General features: G+C 38.7%; 2 protein-coding genes across 2 annotated transcripts in view; one reads left to right on the top strand and one right to left on the bottom strand.

Annotated features, from left to right (window-relative positions):
- The window catches only part of LOC128564610 (glycine N-acyltransferase-like protein 1), a 198,623-nt gene that overhangs the window by 171,928 nt on the left and 5,574 nt on the right, over window positions 1-21,121 (bottom strand). The gene's annotated exons all lie outside the window — the stretch shown is intronic.
- The window catches only part of LOC128564612 (glycine N-acyltransferase-like), a 42,336-nt gene continuing 34,967 nt past the window's right edge, over window positions 13,753-21,121 (top strand). The window contains exon 1 of the mRNA XM_053560096.1: window positions 13,753-14,067. Coding sequence (XP_053416071.1) covers window positions 13,981-14,067 — 87 coding nt within the window. The 5' untranslated portion in view covers window positions 13,753-13,980. The remainder of the gene's footprint in view (window positions 14,068-21,121) is intronic.

Here is a 21,121-nt window from a genome sequence, read left to right on the forward strand (position 1 = left end):
GGATGGAAGTGGAAGACATTATTCTTAGTAAAGCATCACAAGAATGGAGAAGCATGAATCCTATGTACTCAATTTTGATATGAGGACAATTAATGACAATTATGGTTATGGGGGGGCAAGCAGAAAGAGGGAAGGAGGGAGGAGGGTGGGGCCTTGGTGTGTGTCACACTTTATGGGGTCAAGACATGATTACAAGAGGGACTTTACCTAACAATTGCAATCAGTGTAACCTGGCTTATTGTACCCTCAATGAATCCCCAACAATAAAAAAAAAAAAAAAAGAAAAGAAAAAAAAAAAAAGAGGCTATTGGAAAGGGGCACCTTCATTGTAGACTTTTCAAAGGATTAGAAAGTATTTGTTATTCTGCAATTTGAGTAGTTTTCTTTGTCTAGTAACAGGGAGTGCTGTTTTATTATGAAATGGCTAATTCCTTCATAAATTCTTTTCTCGATGGAGATACAATCTATATATTTATTTATATGATTATCAATTACAAACATTAACTTATATAGTAATATTTAATAATTTACATGTTGCCATTAATACAGGATATCCATAAAGTTTGTGTACCATATTTAAATTGCACATGAACTTTATGGACACCTGTACATGATATTAATGAAAATTGTAGATGCATTAAGCTACAAATATACTTTCAAGCTTTGATCTTGTTGATCACTACTGTAGGGGACCCTTGAGGGAGGAGGAGAGGATAAAAGGTAGGCAAGGAAGACATATCTTCTTGCTGATGATATTATCACACGATATGTGTCACTAATCCCACATATCAGCAGAGTCTTCAAGGACTCCTTGAGGACTCCCCTTCGCCTTCTGGAGGAACACATGTGATGACTTTGGCTCTTGGCCATAGATGAGACAGGATGGTGAAGAAGAAGGAAGTAAATCCATGCCTTAAATTCAACTTGTGAATCATACTACTCTATTTATAATTCATTAAAGTTTGAAATCTTTAACAATATTTAAGGAGTATAAATAATGTTTGCTCTCATTTTTATAATAATCAGTTCATTAATAGTTTTCACATATTGACACATTGATTTTTTTCTTCAAAGGGCTTCACTTTTTGGGAAGAAATGAAATATTGCTTTCTTTTTTAAGATAGAGTCTGAAGCCATCACCCTGGGTAGAGTGCCATGGCGTCATCATAGTTCACAGCAACCTCCAACTCTTGGGCTCAAGTGATCCTTTTGCTTCAGTTTTTTTATTTTTAGTAGAGATGGGGTCTCACTCTTGTTCAAGCTGGTCTCAAACTCCTGAGCTCAGGCAATCCACTCTCCTCGGTCTCCCAGAGTGCTAGGATTACAGGCATGTGCCACCATGCCTGGCCCAAATGAAATATTCTAAAATGCTAAGCAATTCTTGTAATTCCAGCAAACTAACTTTCTAAAAATTACACATATAGTAAATCTAAAATTCATTAATTCTTCCAATACTGAAACAGTTACAATAAGCTAGGAACTTAAAATTATAAACCTAAGTAAATTACCCAGTTAAACTTTTTAAATTGGATTGAAAGATTGTTACTTTAATAAGCAAATTCTCTCGTGTATTATAAGTACTAGTGTACCAAAAAAAAAATTATTCACAATTTAAGCGATGTTATCTATGTAGTACTTTTTATTTACCACAATCAGAAGTATCTGGATAATAAGCACCTCTGGTAATGGAATGTGACTGGTATTCATCTTTTGTTCTCTGTATATATTGAGCATTACAATTTTATTACACTTTTTTCCCTCCTGAAAATGTGCATACATTTCTTGGGCACCCTCTGTATATAAAGTACTACATAGTTATCACTTCCTATTTAAATTTAAAAAAAATGTGTATTCAATGAGTCTGATTCCTATAAACCAAATAGCTCTCTACTAGGAGGTATTTGCTACTCCAGAGGATATTTGGCAATATCTCGAACTGTTTTGGTTCTCAGAATTAGCAGAAGGTTAGAGTGAGAAGGAGAAAAGTTGCTCCTGGTAGAAGCCAGGGATAATGCTGAACATCCAATCATGCAGGTAGATAGGCTGGTCTCTCTGCAAGGTGCTCTGCCTCCATCCAGAGCAAAGCTTCACACCCATCAACCCTGGGGGCTCATCAAGACCACTGATAAAATGAGCCCAGGGGCACCCAGACAGGGCAAAGTCATTAAAACTAAAACCAGTGTATGGTGTCCCATGATCACATTAATGTACACAGTTATGATTTAATATTAATAAAAAAAATTAAAAAATAAATAAAAACTATCCCTGTGGGAAACATCAGTAGGCATGTGGGCTGAACCCATTGAACATGGCTGGGGATGAAGGGTAGGAGAGAGGATTGGGGGGGGGGTGTTGGAGGGTGGTTAGGTTAGGGAGGCTGACTTCCTTGCCCTGGGAAATGAAACTTGTTTTCCCCTCCCCCTTTCTACTCAGCCCTTTGCTCTTTACCCAGTCTTTCTGCAGAAGTGGGACTCTTTCAATCCCATTTTGACACCTTTACATTTTGTGCATATGCTCTGTCTTAAAGATCAATTGAAGTTTTCCAAGAAGTCAGAAAGCTGCTACATTGGCTCAGTCTGCCACATGGGATTCCAGTCAGTGTATGTCCCTCTCTAGGCTTCCAGACTTCCTGCATTAAGTTAGTTTCAAGTCTCATTATTTCCCCCAACGTTGTCTCCCATGTTGTCTCCAAACCCAGATCAAGGCCCACAGTGAACCCTGACAACAGAATAGCACCTCATAGCAAAAATGCTACCTGGCAAAAAATATCTGTAGTGCAAAAGTTGAGGCCATTGTCCCTGTAGAGCAGTTCTAGACCAACACCAGGCCAGAATTAAATTTGCCACCCTGAGAAGATGAACCCAAATCCCAGCCACCTTCACCACCAGGTAACTAACATGGCCTTGGGTTTTGAATAAATATCTGTGGCAGTCAGGCAGTAGCAGCATGGGGCTTGGGTGACCTCTGGAACCACCCTGGTCTGGGAGGTCATCCACCCTAGATGTGATGCCAGTGCAGTTCCAGCTGCAAGGTCCTTCTGCTTACAGGGGAAAGAGAGTTGCAGAATAACTCGCCTGAGGGCATCCTTTAGTAATGAAATGACTACAGTGATCACAACTTTACATTCAGTCCTCTTTGAATTCATGGAAGGCCCTCCAAAAAGGCAAAGAATAAATAACGCCAGATTGTAAAGGCTGGAACAAAAACCTAACTCTTCAATGTCCAAACAGCTACAATATTTACAAGCACCAAGAACAGTTAGGGAAAATATGACTTCCCCTAAAGAATAAAATAAAATGCCAGTGACCAACTCTGGAGTGATTAAGATACATGACCTTAGGTAAAGAATTTGAAATAGCTAGTTTAAGGAAGCTCAATAAACTTCAGAAGAAAAAAGAGAGAGAGAAGCAATTGGGAGATTTACAATAGACACTTAATAAATTTTTGAAATAACTTATAGTCAAGGACAATTCCTGGAAGTTAAAAATACACTTGAAAAAAAGGAAAAGTGAATCAGTGCTTATGAAAACAAAGTTATCAAAGAGAAGAAAGAAATAGTGAGGTAAGAAGGAGACTGTTCAAAAATACACAGTCAACACAGTAAAGGAGAAAGAATGAAAAACAGTGAAGACTACTCAAAAGATGTAAAAGACAGCCTCAAAGGGCAAATCTTAGTCACTGACCTTAAAGAGAGAGTAGATAAAGAGATATGGGGAGAAAATGCATTTAAAATGTGTCAAACGGTCTATAAAACCCAGTGTATGGTGCCTCATGATGGCATTAATGTACACAGCTATGATTTAACAATAATAATAATAAAAAAGAATAGTAACATCTAACTTTCCAAGCCTAGAGAAAAATATCAACATTCAGAGACAAGAAAGTCAAAAGTCACCAAGCACATTCAATCTGAATCGAACTATCTTAAGGCATATAATAACCAGACTCTCATAATTCTAGAGCAAAGAGAGGATCATAAAAGCATTCAGAGAAAATGAGCAAGGGACTTTGATATATCGAGCAGCCATCTTCTCAGTGCAAACCTCACAGGGCAGAAGGGAGTGAGACAACCTATTAAAAGTGCTGAAGAAAATAAAATTTCCAGTTGATAATACTTTACCCAACAAAACTATCTTTAAAACATGATGGAGAAAGGAAGACACTAACAGACACACAAGCTTAGGGAAATGATCACCATAAGACCTATCTTCCAAGAAATGAAAGAGATTTCTTCAATCCAAAAGAAAAGGACTCTGAGGTGCATCCAGAAATCATCTGAAGGAATAAAACTCACTGATAAAAATAAGTACACAGACAAATTTATAATACTCCACTACTGAAATTGTACATATTGTTTGTACTTTTAGCATGATGACTAAATGACAAATTTATCAAAAATAATAACTACAACAATTATTGACATATAGGCATCAAAAAACATAGAAGTTGAGGCAACAAAAAGTCAGAATGTGGGGGATAGAGTTAAAGTGTAGTGTGTCTTACTTTCTTTGTACATGTTTATTTTCTTTCTTTCCTGAGTGATAAATTTAAATTGGCATCAATTTAAAATAACATAAAATAACCATAAGGTATTTTAAAATTACACATTATTATATATATATATATATATATATATATATAATTTTTTTTTTCAGATTAATTGTGAGGGTATAGATGACTAGGCTACATTGTGTTTGTTAGGTAAAGTCTAACTTGTATTCAGCCCTTCACCCAGGAGGTGTGCCGTATACCCTGACATTGTGCCCATTAAGTGAGCGCTTGCCTAGCCCCTTCTCTCCTCCTCTTACCCTTCCCTTCTCCTCTCTCATCCCACTTGAATTAAATTATGTTTTTCTCTCCTGTGGGTGTGCAGTTGCTCATCTACTGGTTTCATATTGGCATTGCGTATGCTGGATACTTGGTTTTCCATTCCTTTGATACTTTACTCAGGAGGATGTTCTTCAACTCCATCTAGGCTAATACAAAACATGTAAAGTCAAAACAATAATTTATCATGACGAAGTGGGCTCCATTCCAGTGACATGAGGAAGCTTCAATATACACAAACCTACCAATTTAATCCACCACATGGATGTCAAAACAAAGACCACACGACCCTTTTAATAGACCCTTTTTTTTTTGTCAAAAAGCATTTGACAAAATTCAGCACACTTTTATGATAAGAACACTTAGCAAAATAAGCGTAGATGGGACTCACTTCAAAATTATAAAGCCCATATATGACAAACCTATAGCCAATCATATTGAATGAGGAAAAACTGAAAGTATTCCTGCTTAGAACTGGAACCAGAGGAATTCTGGGAAGATGGCCAACTGGCGGCAATCCTCCTCAAAAGCCCCTGAGCAGAGGAAGAAAAACTGGATGGAATCGGATTGGATGAAGCCAAAGACAGAGAGCTGAGCCAAGAAAGAAGTTCAGCAAGCTGTGACTCCAAGGAAAATCATTCAAGAAAACAAATTACAGGTACAAAGGCTATTGACTAGAGCACAGGAGACCCCTCCCCCAAAGGAGGAGGCCTGCTGCAGGATATCTGCAAAAGAGCAGGAAAAAAAAGACCTCTCATTTTACCTCACTGGAGAGAGCCACTAAATTCCAGGTCTTTCTCCAGGGAGGTCACACTTATGAACCTAGACACCACCCTGCCAGGCATAAAATTGAATGGATATTTTTCCCCACAAGTCAAAGCTCACAGTCCATCCTTTCCCCCTCACATGGTGGTCTGAGGTTCTTCCCCCTGCAGAGCATAGAGTGTTTGGTCTTGCCCTGAGAGACCTGAGCAAAGTGGGAACTGCCAAACATCAGGATGGAATCTGTGACTAATGGGGAAGAAAGAGGGGGTAGGAAGAAAGGAACACTGGGTGAGAGAAGGAGCAGTCCCCTGGTTTTGACTATGCCTGGCCAGTGGTAGTGTTGACCCTTCGTTCGAACTTTGTCTGGCAGGACAGGGTGCAGAAATCCCGGTTATGACAGCACCCACAGTGGGATAGTGGTTGCCCCGTTGGACTGAGTTTGCCAGACAGGACTGGTCCCCAGTCCCTCCTGGGCCTGTGAGCAGAGGCTTGATAGGAATGGACTACAACCTGAGGGCAAGGGTGGGGTCCCCTGATTCCAACAGAACTCTCAAGCAGTGGCTTACTGGGTGTGAACCAGAACCCGAGGGCTAGGGCATGCTCACTGCCTCCAATGGGGCTGGTGAGCAGAGACTTACCAGGTGCAGACTGAGACCTGCAGATGAAATGTGATGCCCTGACTTTAACAGAGCCTGCAAACAGAGGCTTGCCAGGCAGTGGACCGAGACTGGCAGGTGGAGGTGTGGTCACCTGATTCCAACTGGTCTGTCAAGCAGTTGGACTTAGACCAGACTTAGACCTGTGTGTGGACTTAGACTAGAGGGCAAGCCCGGTGCCCTTACTCCAACAGAGCCTGCAAACAGAGGCTTATCAGGCAGTAGACTGAGACGGGCAGGCGGGGGCATGGTGTCCTGACTCCAAATGGTCTGGCAAGCAGAGGCTAACTGTGTGTGGACTTAGGTTGGTGGGCGGGGCCCAGGGCCCTGATTTTAACAGAGCCTGTGAACAGAGGCTTGCCAGGCAGTGGACTGAGACGGGCAAGGGGGGATGTGGTCCCCTGACTCCAACTGGTGTGGCAAGCAGAGGCTAGCTGTGTGTGGACTGAGACTGGGGGGCAGGGGCATTGCTCCGGCTGGGCCTGTGAGCAGAGAAGCAGACAAGAGTGTGGACTCAGTCTGCCAGGTGGGAATGTGGAACCCTGGCTCCAATTGTGCTTTGAATCCCTTTGCTTTGAATTGTCCTTGAATCACTCTCTGTTTGGCAGAGTTTGCACTGCCTGAGACAATTTGGTTGGAACTAGTGTCTGGGGTTGTCCACTCAGGGACAGTCTGAGGTTGACCTCTGAGGTTCTGTAGTGGTTCTGAAGGATGGGAGCTGGGCACTGCAGCTGTTTGTATCTCTTCACAGTCAAGATTTAAATCTAACAGTGTGATTTCTTAGGATAGGGTAGAAGTTGCTGATATAAAAACAGAGCTAGCCTGTGCTATCTCACCAAGTAGGTCCTCAGAGTCTTCAGCCACAACTCTGAAAGGGGCCTTTGTAAAGTTTTAGGAGATAAGCCACAATTAGAAAGCCTACAGCTTTGGTAAGAGGCTATCTCCACTACCTGGGAACCCCAAGTCAATCTCACTGTACCAGTTCTAATAACCAAACAGTGGAAAATACCCATGGTGCAGACCAAACAGAAGAACTCTGGCAACATGAATATCAGAGTAGATCAACCCCCCAAGAAATGGCAAAGGAGATAGAACTGAAGATGCCATGCATAGAAAATGGCAGCAATCTCAGAAACAGTTCAGAATATGGATTGCAAATAAGATACATAGAATGGAAGAAAAGATAGAAATTAAATTCTAAAGAGTAGTTCTAAAGTTGTCTCAAGAAATTAATGAATTCAAGGTCCAAGTCACCAAAGATATGGACATAATGAGAAAAGAGATAGCAGAACTCAAGGAAATGAAAAAGTTGGTTGAGGAACTCCAAAATACAGTATAATCCCTCTGTAATAGAGATGACCAGGCAGAAGAAAGGATCTCTGAAAGTGAGGACAAAGCTGTCGAACATCCCCAAACACTCAAAGAGGCAGACAAATGGAGAGTAAAAACTGATCATTCCCTGGGAGTGTTGTGGGATCACTCCAAAGGATCAAACATTCATCTTATAGGAATTTCCAAAGGAGAAGAGAATAGTCCCAAAGGTACAGATGGTCTACTCCAAGAGATTTTTGGAGGAGAATTTCCCAAGTGTTGCAAGAGATAGAGAACTTCAGATACCAGACAGTTTCAAAACCCCAGCAAGACTCAATCCAAATAAAGCATCTCCTAGACACATTGTGATTAGCTTTGCCAAAGTTAACATGAAGGAAAAAATTCTGCAAGCAGCCAGATGTAAGAAAAGCATCACATACAAAGGGAGAAATATCAGAATAACTGCAGATCTCTCAGCAAAAACGTTTCAAGCCAGAATAAGATGGTCATCAACCTTCAGTCTCCTAAAACAAAACAACTTCCAGCGCAGGATCCTCTATCCAGCTAAACTGAGTTTCATTTCCAATGGAGAATTCAAATACTTTAATGACATAGACATGTTGAAGAAATTTACCATAACTAAACCAGCTCTCCACGATATTCTCAGACTCATCCTCCATAATGACCAGCGCAATGCTCTACCTCCAAAGTAAACTCACCAGAAATTTTTTGAACAAACCCCAACTTGCACAGTGGTGAAAGGATTAAAATTGTTCACTGGATATCCAAAAATCATGACACCCAAAGCACATCCAGGCTTATCAATTCTCTCAATTAATATGAATGGTTTAAGTTTTCCTCTAAAGTGGCACAGTTCTAAAGTTGTCTCAAACCAAATTCAAACCGGGTATCTGCTATGTATAAAAATCTCACCTTACCTTAAAAGATAAAAATAGATTTGGGGTGAAGGGATGGACTTGTATAATACAGGCAAATAGAAACCAGAAAAAAGCAGGGGGTGCAATTTTAGTAGCAAATACAATTGGCTTTAAACTAACAAAGATAAAGGAAGATAAGGAAGGCCATACATATTTAAGGGAAATACCAAACATGAAGAGATTTCGATAATGAACATTTATGCACCCTACCAGAATGCTCCGCAATTCATAAAGCAGACCCTAATGGATATGAACAACTTCATATCTTCCTGCACTATAATAGTTGGAGATTTTAACACCCCTTTGACAGTTTTGGATAGATCCTCCAAGAAGGAACTAAACAAAGAAATATTAGATTTAAACCTGATCCTAGAACAAATGGACTTTACTGACCTCTACAGAACATTTCACTCTAATAAAACTGAATATTCATTCTTCTCATCAGCCCACAAGTCATCATCCAAAATAGATCATATTCTAGGACACAAGTCTAACCTCAGCAAATTTAAAATTATAGAAATCATTCCTTGTATCTTCTCGAACGACCATGGAATAAAAGTTGAACTCACAGCAATGGGAATCTTCATACTCAAACAAATTCATGGATTCTAAATAATCTTAGGCTGACTGGTAGCTGGGTCAAAGACAAGATTGAGAAGAAAATCACCAAATTTTTGGAACAAAATGGTAACAAGGACACAAATTATCAAAACCTGTGGGATACTGCAAAGGCAGTCCTTCGAGGGAAATTTATACCATTGGAAGCCTTCATCAAGAAAACAGAAAGAAAGGAAACCAACAACTTCATGGATCATCTCAAGCAACTGGAAAAGAACAGTGCAACCCAAACCCAGCAGAAGAAAAGAAATAACCAAAATCAGGTCAGAATTAAATGAAATTGAAAACAAAAGAATCATTCAGAAGATCAATGAAACAAAAAGTTGGTTTTTTGAAAAGATTAACAAAATTGATAAACCTTTGGCCAACCTAAACAGAAATGGAAAAGTAAAATGTCTGAAGATGTTAACAAATGGTAAAACATACCATGCTCATGGCTGGGTAGAATCAACATTGTTATAATGTCCATACTACCCAAAGCAATCTACGGATTTAATGCAATCCCTATTAAGGCACCATTGTCATACTTTACAGAACTTGAAAAATAGTACTTTGTTTCATGTGGAATAAGAAAAAAATCTCAAATAGCAAATACATTACTCAGAAATAAGAAAAAATCAGGAAGTATCCCATTACCAGACCTCAGGCTATACTATAAATCTATAGTGATCAAAACAGCATGGTACTGGCACAAAAACAGAGCAGTAGATGTATGGAACGGAATAGAGAACCAAGAGATGAACCCAGCTACTTATCATAATTTGATCTTTGACAAGCCTATTAAAAATATTCAGTGGGGGAAAGAATCCCTATTTAACAAATGGTGCTGGGTGAACTGGCTGGCATCCTGTAGAAGACTGAAACTGGACCCCCACCTTTCACCATTAACAAAAATTGATTCTCACTGGATAAAAGATTTAAACTTAAGACATGAAACTATAAAAAATATAAGAAGAGAGTGCAGGGAAAACACTTGAAGAAATTGGCCTGGGAGAATATTTTATGAGGAGGACCCCCTGGGCAATTGAAGCAACACCAAAAATACATTACTGGGATCTGATCAAACTACAAAGCTTTTGCAAACCCAAGAGCACAGAAGGTAAAGCAAACAGACAACCTTCAGAATGGGAGAAGATTTTTGCAGGTTATGCTTCCAACAAAGGTCTCATAACTAGATTCTACAGATAACTCAAACTAATCAACATTTCTATGTGGGCAAGAGACTTGAACAGAAACTTCTCTGATGAAGATAGGTGCATGGCCTACAAACACATGAAAACATGCTCATCATCCTTAATCATCAGAGAAATGCAAATCAAAATCACTTTGAGATAATCATCTAACTCCAGTAAGGTTAGCCCACATCACAAAATCCCAAAACTACAAATATTGGTGTGGATGCAGAGAGAAGGGAATGCTTCTACACTGCTGGTGAGAATGCAAGCTAATATGACCATTTTGGAAAGAAGTTTGGAGAACCCTCAAGGAACTAAAAGTAGACCTACCATTAGATCCTGCAATTCCTCTACTAGGTATATACCCAGATGATCAAAAATTATTTTACAACAAAGACATTTGCATCAGAATGTTTATTGCAGACCAATTTATAATAGCCAAGACATGGAAACAGCCCAACTGCCCTTTGACCTATGAATGGATTAACAAATTGTGGTATATGTACACCACGGAATACTATGCAGCCATAAAAAAGAAGGAAACTTCACATCTTTTATGTTTATCTGGATGGAGCTGGCACATATTCTTCTTAGTAAAGTATCTCAAGAACAGGGAAAAAGTATCCAATGTACTCAATAGTACTATTAAATCGATATATAACCACCTATACACTCATACGAATGGCAAAACATAACTATAGTCCAGAAAGTAGAAGGAAAGAGGAGAGTGAGGAGAGTGACGAGAGATATGGGAGGAGGGAGGGTATTTGGGGGGACCTCACCTAATGTGCATGATGCAATGGTACATTTCAAAACTATTAAGAAATGATTATAATTCTGATGGATGTGTTACTTAGTTCAATGTAAGCATTTCACATTGTGTATTGAAGCAGTACCCTGAACCCCATAAATGCATCATTGTACAAAGTTACGATTTAATAAAAAATAATTAATAAAAAAAAAACAGGAACCAGAAAAGACTGTCTACTATCTCCACTTCTGTTCAACATAAATGGAGAATTTGATGAGAGTGCATATTGGAAAAGCAAACATAGTTATCTGGATTGTGTAGGACTGGGTAGCAGAATAATCTGTCAAAAAAAAGAAAAGAACACTCTGTCATCTTTAAATGAGATTTACTGAGTGAAGGGATTTAATAAGAGATATGTACATCACAAAAACTTTGAATTTCTGCAGTAGAACATCATGGAAACTTTGAATTTTCTTTCCATTGTCTCATTAGAATCAGCCTTATGGGATAAGGTACTAGACCTAGAACCTTAAGGGAAAAAATTATTCTACTAATTACACGGTGGCCATAATGTTCATGTACAATTTAAAATAGTATGCAATTTAAAATTGCACACAAACTTTATGTCACCCTCTATTTTATACAAACATTTTTATGTGCATAAGGCACTATGTTAGACCATTATTTACTTTACTTCATATAACATTTCAAAGCGCTTACCACATACCAGAAATGGAAACTTGTCTCAGTAATTTCTGTCTAAGCACTTATGACTATGCATATGTAAATAAAGAAAAGGCCATTTCAGTTCTGCTTATATTTAGAACTTATAAAGCTGGAAACATCACTGCTACCACCCTAATGATAAGACAAGGCTGGATAAACTCCAAGGTCATATGTGTTCTGGAATTAATTAGGGATCTGAGGAGTGAGGGCAAGTTGATAGGCAGAATTCCAATTAAGCACAGGTTCTTCTTATTAAGAAAGGACCCATGACTGTCTCAGATGTGGCAGACAAAGGAAGAGCCTCTAATTATTATTCACATCCCTATGAAGTAAGTTCTATTATTCATTTCATTTATCAATACATAAATGGAGGCAAGGAGAGGTGAAATAATTTGCTCAAGTTCACACTGTAGGTCAGTGGTGAAGTTAAGATCCAAACCCTGTTAGTCTGAGACCATCGCCCTCACTGCAACCCTCTGTGCTGTGCTCCCCCTGTCATCACCGCCAGCCCTTCAGCCAGAACCCCAGAGAAAAACACTTAGAAGGCTAAGACTCATGAAGGTGCTTCTGAACCTTTCCCCTTGTATCTGACCCTGAAGTGTGAGAGAAGGCTTATGCCTGTCATCACATATAACACTGCAAAAGTACTAACCTCAGAGTAAAAGAAGATCAGGAAAAATCTTTGGTTACCTCATACACACACAAACTTTTTATAGCTGGGGCAGGAATCCAAATGGTTTAAGAGACCAGTCTAAGATCACGGAGCAGCAGACACCTTGAATTGTGGTCTTTTGCCTGGCTGAGTGTGAGGGTTGAAGGAGGCAGATGAGGAGGGGTCGGCTTTCTACGATTGTGGTGAAAGGAAGACTCTGCTTCTTCGGTGCAGTCATTTGGGAGATAATGAATTCCATTGGAGTCAGGGGCTCCACTCTCTTAATAGTTACAGAACAATCTCAGTAGAACTTGGCCTTGGAGAAGAAGCAATGAATTTTAAAATGACTTCAACCCAAGAAGAAAAGGTTGCCAACTGATGCTTCAGGAGAGGCAGGATTCCTAGAGACGACAGAGGAAAATAAATGCAAACTCACACTGTGCTCATTCAGTGACAGAAGGAACACACAGTTGTTTGTCCCTCTACCTTGACATGAGCCTCTGCAGTCCCTGTACCTCTGTCTCTTTTTTCCTCTGCAGTGAAACTTTTGACTAACTTAGGAATAAGATGTTGAGGACAAGGGCCTGGAGAATTCACACTCCCGGTTGTGAGTTGTTTTACACAGGAGCTGGGACTCCAAATATATTCACAATGAACTCCTGTTTCTTTTCTGAGAATGATAGATGAAGTGCAATGTGGAGAAGTGGTGACTTTGCAGTGAATCAGCTCTGAGCTTAATGCCGAGCTAATTCAGCCATGCTGAGCCTCAGTTTCCCTCTCTAAAAGTAATACAAAGAAGTTGCCATATTGAGTCATTGCAGGGGTGTTTCACTGAAGCCTCAAAATTAGCAGGGGAGAGGCAGAGCTTATCCTATAAAAGCCGGGTCCTTACAGCTTCCATCCCTCAATGCACGTCAGTTGTTCTTGTGCAAATGCAGAAGAAAAGAGATTGAATTCTGCCAATCAGATCTTATCCATGCTTTCTTCATTTCAAAATATTAAGAAGGTTCAAATGTTTTAGGCTACATGGATCATTTTTTGTAATATTTGAATCCCAGATGTTATAAGTATGCCTGTCACCCACATAGTTTTTGTATTAACCAAATACGTTGGTTTATTCCCCTCTCCTCTCATCCCTCCCCCTAGTTAATTTCCACTACTGTTACTGCCCTCTGTGCAGATGTGTGCACTCACTGTCTTGCATTTACTGAATGCTCTTGAGAATGAGAAGGCAGGGAAAAGAGCATTGCTTGCATAACCTGTTTTTCCACTGGTCTGTTGGTGTCACACAGCTTGGGGTTGCACAAAATGTCAGGACCTGTGGGGGCAAAGAGCAGAGTGGTGTTTGGAAAGAGAAACTCAGGGAGCACACTGCCCGCCTCCTAACACGGCAAAGCAAACTCCTTCAACATGAGACTATGAGGGGAAAGTTTATTTCACTGGAGGTGATAATGACAATTTTTGCCAGTGGCCAATTGCCAGTGGCCAATTATTGGCACTTTCAGCTCAGTAATATCTCAAGAAGACTCCCTCTGCACGATCTTGCTGTACTGACTGTGTTATGAGAAAATTTCATCTCCCGGAGGCTGCTGTCCATCAGTTGTTCCTAGGGACAACAGCAGAGACTGGTGTGAAGACAACTCATCAGGTGAGGACAAACCTCAAAGTAGCAGGTAAATGGGTTGAAACATCTACTACAAAAATGAGAACTCTACGTGATAAAACTGTGCTGTGATATAGGATTCATGGTAAATGAGTAGATTTCTGCTCCTCTTGCTGTACAAAATTGGGTAACTATGTCACATGATAGAGTTATTCATTTGTTTCACTGTAGCAACATTTTTCCTATCCATATCTACCTCATAACATCTTGTTTTGCACCTTCGATAGAAACAAGAAAATTTACTTAAAAAAAATTAATCATTCCTTTGTGAAAACCCCTTCACTTAGGTGAGTAGAAACAAAATTCCCATATTACATTACCCTCAGAATCGACAGGTAAATGTGCCCAAGGAAAAGGAGAAACTTAAACTCATATCTGGCCTTTGCTCTATAACAGGCAGTGTGTCAAAGACCACGAAAAATTCATAGAGGTTTCTGCTCTGAACTGATAAATGTATGAGGAGAGGGTCAGATGCTTTCTGGGAACAAGTGGGAGGTACTGGGAAAACGACTATATTTAACCTTCTGGGGTGGCACCTGTGGCAGAAAGGAGTAGGGCGCTGGCCCCATGTGCCAGAGGTGGCAGGTTCGAGCCCAACCCCCGCCAAAAACTATCTCCTATATTTAACTTCCTATATTTAACCTTCTTTTCACATCAGAAAGGAAGCATTGTTTGCCTTGACCTACTTGTAATAATTTTATTTAAAAAAAAAACACAAATTTTTACTTTAAAGATTTCAACCCTGGTGCTCACTCTGAAAGCACATATGGTAAAATAGGGAAGATCCATATGAGATTTGCATGATCCCTATGCAAGAGTCTGTATGATTGAAAAGAAAAAAAATCAAAAATTTCAACTAAGGGCAGCACCTTTGGCTCAAAGGAATAGGTCATTGGCCCCATATATTGGAGGTGGTAGGTTCAAACCCAGCCCCGGCCAAAAATGGATGAAAATAAAAAGAAATTTCAACTAAAATTTCACTACCTTAGTCTTTTCTTTTTTAAATTGCCTGTGTTCTCTTTTACATTTGTACTTTATAAGTTGCATATGAAATGTTTTATATCCTATACTTTCTCACTTTATTCGAATAATCTCCCCCATATCTAAATGTTTAATACCTAGTAGAACCTCTGTAAATTGACCACATAAGGGACTGTAACAAATTGGTTGACATGTGGAGATGGTCCACCTAAGTAACTAGACCTCCTGTATGATATGTACATGTGGTACATGTTCAGGCTGTGAAAATTAGGTAAACGTAAGGAGGTGGTCAGCTATGGAGGTGTCAAACTATGGAGAATCTACAGTTTTATGTTTTCATGTGCTGTGCCAATGCCTTAGAGTTGCATCACTGTGCTACATCATATTTTACATTACCTTCTCCTATTGCTAAACCTTGGGATTTTGTTCAGCATTTGCTTATGTTTATGTAACTTGAAAAATTCTGTTTAGAATTGTTTTTCCCTGTTCAATTGTTTTCTTTTTTTTTCATTAATTGTCCTCATATCAAAATTGAGTACATAGGATTCATGCTTCTCCATTCTTGTGATGCTTTACTAAGAATAATGTCTTCCACTTCCATCCAGGTTAATACGAAGGATGTAAAGTCTCCATTTTTTTTTTAATAGCTGAATAGTATTCCATGGTATACATATACCACAGCTTGTTAATCCATTCCTGGGTTGGTGGGCATTTAGGCTGTTTCCACATTTTGGCGATTGTAAGTTGAGCTGCAATAAACAATCTAGTACAAGTGTCCTTATGATAAAAGGATTTTTTTCCTTCTGGGTAGATGCTCAGTAATGGGATTGCAGGATCAAATGGGAGGTCTAGCTTGAGTGCTTTAAGGTTTCTCCATACTTCCTTCCAGAAAGGTTGTACTAGTTTGCAGTCCCTTCTCTCCACATCCACGCCAGCATCTGCAGTTTTGAGATTTTGTGATGTGGGCCATTCTCACTGGGGTTAGATGGTATCTCAGGGTGGTTTTGATTTGCATTTCTCTAATATATAGGGATGATGAACATTTTTTCATATGTTTGTTAACCATTCGTCTGTTCTTTGGAGAAGGTTCTATTCAGGTCTCTTGCCCATTGATATATGGGATTGTTGGCTTTTTTCATGTGGATTAATTTGAGGTCTCTATAGATCCTACTTATCAAGCTTTTGTCTGATTCAAAATATGCAAATATCCTTTCCCATTGAGTAGGTTGTCTCTTTGCTTTGGTTGTTGTCTCCTTGGCTGTACAGAAGCTTTTCAGTTTAATGAAGTCCCATTTGTTTATTTTTGTTGTTGTTGCAATTGCCATGGCAGTCTTCTTCATGAAGTATTTCCCCAGGCCAATATCTTCCAGTGTTTTTCCTATGCTTTCTTTGAGAATTTTTATTGTTTCATGCCTTAAATTTAAGTCCTTTATACATCTTGAATCAATTTTTGTGAGTGGGGAAAGGTGTGGGTCCAGTTTCAGTCTTTTACATGTGGATATCCAGTTCTCCCAACACCATTTATTGAATAGGGAGTCTTTCCCCCAGTGTACGTTCTTGTTTGGTTTATCAAAGATTAGGTGGTTGTAAGATGTTAGTTTCATTTCCCGGTTTTCTATTCGATTACTATTGTCTATGTCTCTATTTTTGTGCCATTACCATGCTGTCTTGACCACTATGGCTTTGTAGTACAGCCAAAAATCTGGTATGGTGATGCCCCCAGCTTTATTTTTATTACAAAGCACTGCCTAAGCTATACGGGTTTTTTTCTGGTTCCACACAAAATGCAGAATCATTTTTTCCAAATCTTGAAAGTACGATGTTGGTATTTTAATAGGAATGGCATTGAATAGGTAGATTGCCTTGGGAAGTATAGACATTTTAACAATGTTGATTCTTCCCATCCATGAGCATGGTATGTTCTTTCATTTGTTAATATCCTCTGCTATTTCCTTTTTGAGGATTTTATAATTTTCTTTATAGAGGTCCTTCACCTCCTTCATTAGGTATATTTCTAGGTATTTCATTTTCTTTGAAACTATGGTGAAGGGAGTTGTGTCCTAAATTAGCTTCTCATCTTGACTGTTACTGGCATATAAAAAGGCTACTGACTTGTGGACATTGATTTTATATCCTGAAACATTACTGTATTTTTTGATGACTTCTAGGAGTCTTGTGGTTGAGTTGGCATTCTCTAAGTATAAGATGATGTCGTCAACAAAGAGGGCAAGTTTGACCTCCTCTGCTCCCATTTGGATGCACTTTATTTCCTTGTCTTGCCTAATCGTATTGGCTAGAACTTCCAGCACTATGTGAATAGTAAAGATGACAGAGGACAACCTTGTCTGGTTCCAGTTTTAAGAGGAAAAGCTTTCAGTTTTACACCATTCAGTAAAATATTAGCTGTCGGTTTGTCATAGATAGCTTCAATCAGTTTTAGAAATGTGCCACCTATGCCTATACTCTTCAGTGTTCTAATTAGAAAAGGATGCTGGATTTTATCAAATGCTTTTTCTGCATCTATTGAGAGGATCATATGATCTTTATTTTTGCCTCTGTTAATATGGTGGATAATGTTTATGGACTTGCATATGTTAAACCAGCCTTGCATCCCTGGGATGAAACCTACTTGATCATGATGTATGACTTTTTTAATGGTAAGCTGTAAACTATTGGCTAGGATTTTGTTGAGAATTTTTGCATCTATATTCATGAGTAAGATTGGTCTGAAATTCTCCTTTTTGTTTGGGTCTTTTCCTGGTTTTGGTATCAGGGTGATGTTTGCTTCATAGAATGTGTTGGGGAAGATTCCTTCTTCCCCAATTTTTTGGAATAATTTCTGCAGTACAGGAATAAGCTCTTCCTCGAAGATTTGATAGAATTCTGGTGTGAAGCCATCTGGACCAGGGCATTTTTTGGTTGGAAGCTTTTTTTATTGTTTCTTTAATCTCAGTGCTTGAAATTGGTCTATTCAGGAGCTCTATTTCTTCCTGGCTAAGTCTAGGGAGAGGGTGTGATTTCAAATATTGATCCATTTCCTTCACATTGTCAAATTTCTGGGCATGGAGTTTCTGGTACTATTCAGAGATGATCTCTTGTATCTCTGTGGGATCAGTTGTTATTTCCCCTTTATCATTTCTGATTGAGGTTACTAGAGATTTTACTTGTCTATTTCTCGTTAGTCTGGCCAATGGTTTATCTATTTTATTATTTTTTTCAAAAAACCAACTCCTTGTTTCATTAATTTTCTGAATGATTCTTTTGTTTTCAATTTCATTGATCTCTGATTTGATTTTGGATATTTCTTTTCTTCTACTAAGTTTAGGCTTAGATTGTTCTTCTTTTTCCAACTCTATAAGATGGCTTGTGAGTTTGTTGATGCTCTCTCTTTCTGTTTTTTGAATGTAGGCATCTAAAGTGATGAATTTTCCTCTCAAAACTGCTTTTGCAGTATCCCACAGGTTTTGGTAGCTTGTGTCTTCATTGTTGTTATGCTTAAGGAAGTTAATAATTTCCTATTTTATTTCTTCCTGCACCCATCTGTTATTCAACAGAAGATTGATTAATTTCCATGTCCTTGTGTGGGGTTGAACGTTTTTGTTAGAGTTGAGTTCCACCCTTAGTGCCTTCTGGTCTGAGAAGATACAAGGTAAGATTTCAATTCTTTTGATTCTGTTGATATTTGTTTTCTGTCCAAAGACGTGATCAATTTTGGAGAATGTTCCATGGGGTGATGAGAAGAATATGTATTCTTTATCTTTGGGATGGAGTGTTCTATACGCATCTATCAAGCAAAGTTGTTCTAGAGTCTCATTTAAATCTCTTATATCTTTATTTAATTTGTGTTTAGAGGATCTGTCCAGCTCTATAAGAGGAGTGTTAAAGTCCCCTGTTATGATGGTATTATCAGATATCATATTGCTCAGACTGAGTAAGGTCTGTTTCAAGAATCTGGGAGCATTGAAATTGGGTGAATTGAAACGTCTTCTTGTTGTATTTTTCCCTTGACCAATATAAAGTGACCATCCTTGTCTTTTTTGACTTTAGTTGCTTTAAATCCACATGTATCTGAAAATAAGATTGTAAGTCCTCTTTTCTTCTGAGTTCCATTTGCCTGAAAAATTGTCTTCCAACCCTTGACTCAGAGCTTTAATTTGTCTTTTGAAGCCAGGTGTGTTTCCTGCAGACAGCAAATGGATGGCTTGTGTTTTTTAATCCAGTCAGCCAATCTATGTCTCTTCAGTGGGGAATTCAAGCCATCAACATTTATTGAGATAATTGATAAGCGTGGTAGTGTTATATTCATCTTATTTTGTGAGAGTCCATTGCTTAGTTTTATCTTTTCCATCAGTGTGGAGGTGAGGTTCTGTCCTTTAATTTCTGAGTTTTTACTTTGCTGCTGATCCATTGTGATGGTCAGTGTGTAGAACAGGTTGAAGTATTTCCTGTAGAGCTGGTCTTGTTGTGGCGAATTTCCTCAATGTATATCCATAAATGATTTGATTTCTCTATCAATTTTAAATCTTTGCTTAGCAGGGTACAAAATTCTGGGCTGGAAATTGTGCTGTTTAAGTAGATTAAAGGTAGATGACCATTGTCTTCTTGCTTGGAAAGTTTCATTAGAGAAGTCTGCGGTCACTCTGATGGATTTGCCCTTGTAGGTCAACTGGCACTTACTTCTGGAAGCTTGCAGAATCTTTTCTTTTGCCTTGACTTTGGACAGGTTCATCACAATGTGTCTTGGAGAAGCTCGGTTAGAGTTGAGGTGACCTGGAGTCCGATATCCCTCTGAAAGCAGTGTGTCAGAATCTTTGGTGATATTTGGGAAATTTTCTTTTATAATATTCTCTAGTATGGCTTCCATTCCTCTGGGGCATTCTTCTTCCCCTTCTGGGATTCCTATAACTCATATGTTGGAACGCTTCATAAGGTCCCATAATTCTGACAGTGAACGTTCTGCTTTCTCTCTCTTCTTTTCTGCCTCTTTTACTATCTGAGTTATCTCAAGAACTTTGTCTTCTACCTCTGAAATTCTTTCTTCTGCATGGTCTAAACTGTTGCTGATACTTTCCATTGCATCTTTAAGTTCCCTAATTGACTGCTTCAGTTCCTTCAGCTCTGCTATATCTTTTCTATATTCTTCATATCATTCATCTCTTATTTGATTCTGTTTTTGGATTTCCTTTTGGTTATTTTCCACTTTATTAGCAGTTTCCTTCATTGTTTCCATCATTTCCTTCATTGTTTTCATCATGTGTATTCTAAATTCCCTTTCTGTCATTCCTAACATTTCTGTATTGGTGGAATCCTCTGAAGTAGCTACCTCATGGTCTGGAGGGGTTGTTCTGGACTGGTTCTTCATGTTGCCTGGAGTTTTCTGCTGATTCTTCCTCATGAGTGATTTCTTTTATCTGTTTCCTTGCCCTAATTTTCCTTTCACTTCTTCTTGCTCTTTAAGTTCCTGTGCCTGTGGACTAAGGTTTCGATGAGTTCTTTTGGTATAGGACCAGAAGGATGAGAAGGTTGAAAAGCAAGAAGGGATGAAAGAAAGAAGGATAGAATGAAAAAAAAAAATAGAGAAAGGAGAGGGAGTGGGTAAAAGGAATATTGACAAAAAGAAGAGAGGCACAGAAAGAGGGAGACAGAGCAATATAGGTGTATAATAGGGTACTTTGACACAACCTTAAAAAAACCAACCTCAGAGGGTGCCTGGTTGTGTGGTTCCCTTGAGGTCAGCAACTCTTTGCTAACCTGATCAGACACAGTACCCCACCTCCACCATGTAGAGAGGAAAGACAAAAATGCTATAAATCAAACCAAAACAAGCAAACAGAAAACTTTATGGGATAAAATTGGGTGAAAAAACAAATAATAGGGGTAGAAACACTAGCAAAAATGAAGCTCTAGTTATTGAAAAAGGCAGCAATGGGAAATTGTATTTATACTAAAAAACTGGAGAAAGAAAAGAAAAAATCTGTACGGAAAAGGTTGAAATTAAAAAATGAAACAACAACAACAACATCAAAATAAACAAAAAACAAACTAACTAAAAACAAAA

The sequence above is a fragment of the Nycticebus coucang genome, chromosome 14, assembly GCF_027406575.1.
Source record: "Nycticebus coucang isolate mNycCou1 chromosome 14, mNycCou1.pri, whole genome shotgun sequence".
NCBI classification, from domain to species: Eukaryota; Metazoa; Chordata; class Mammalia; order Primates; family Lorisidae; genus Nycticebus; species Nycticebus coucang.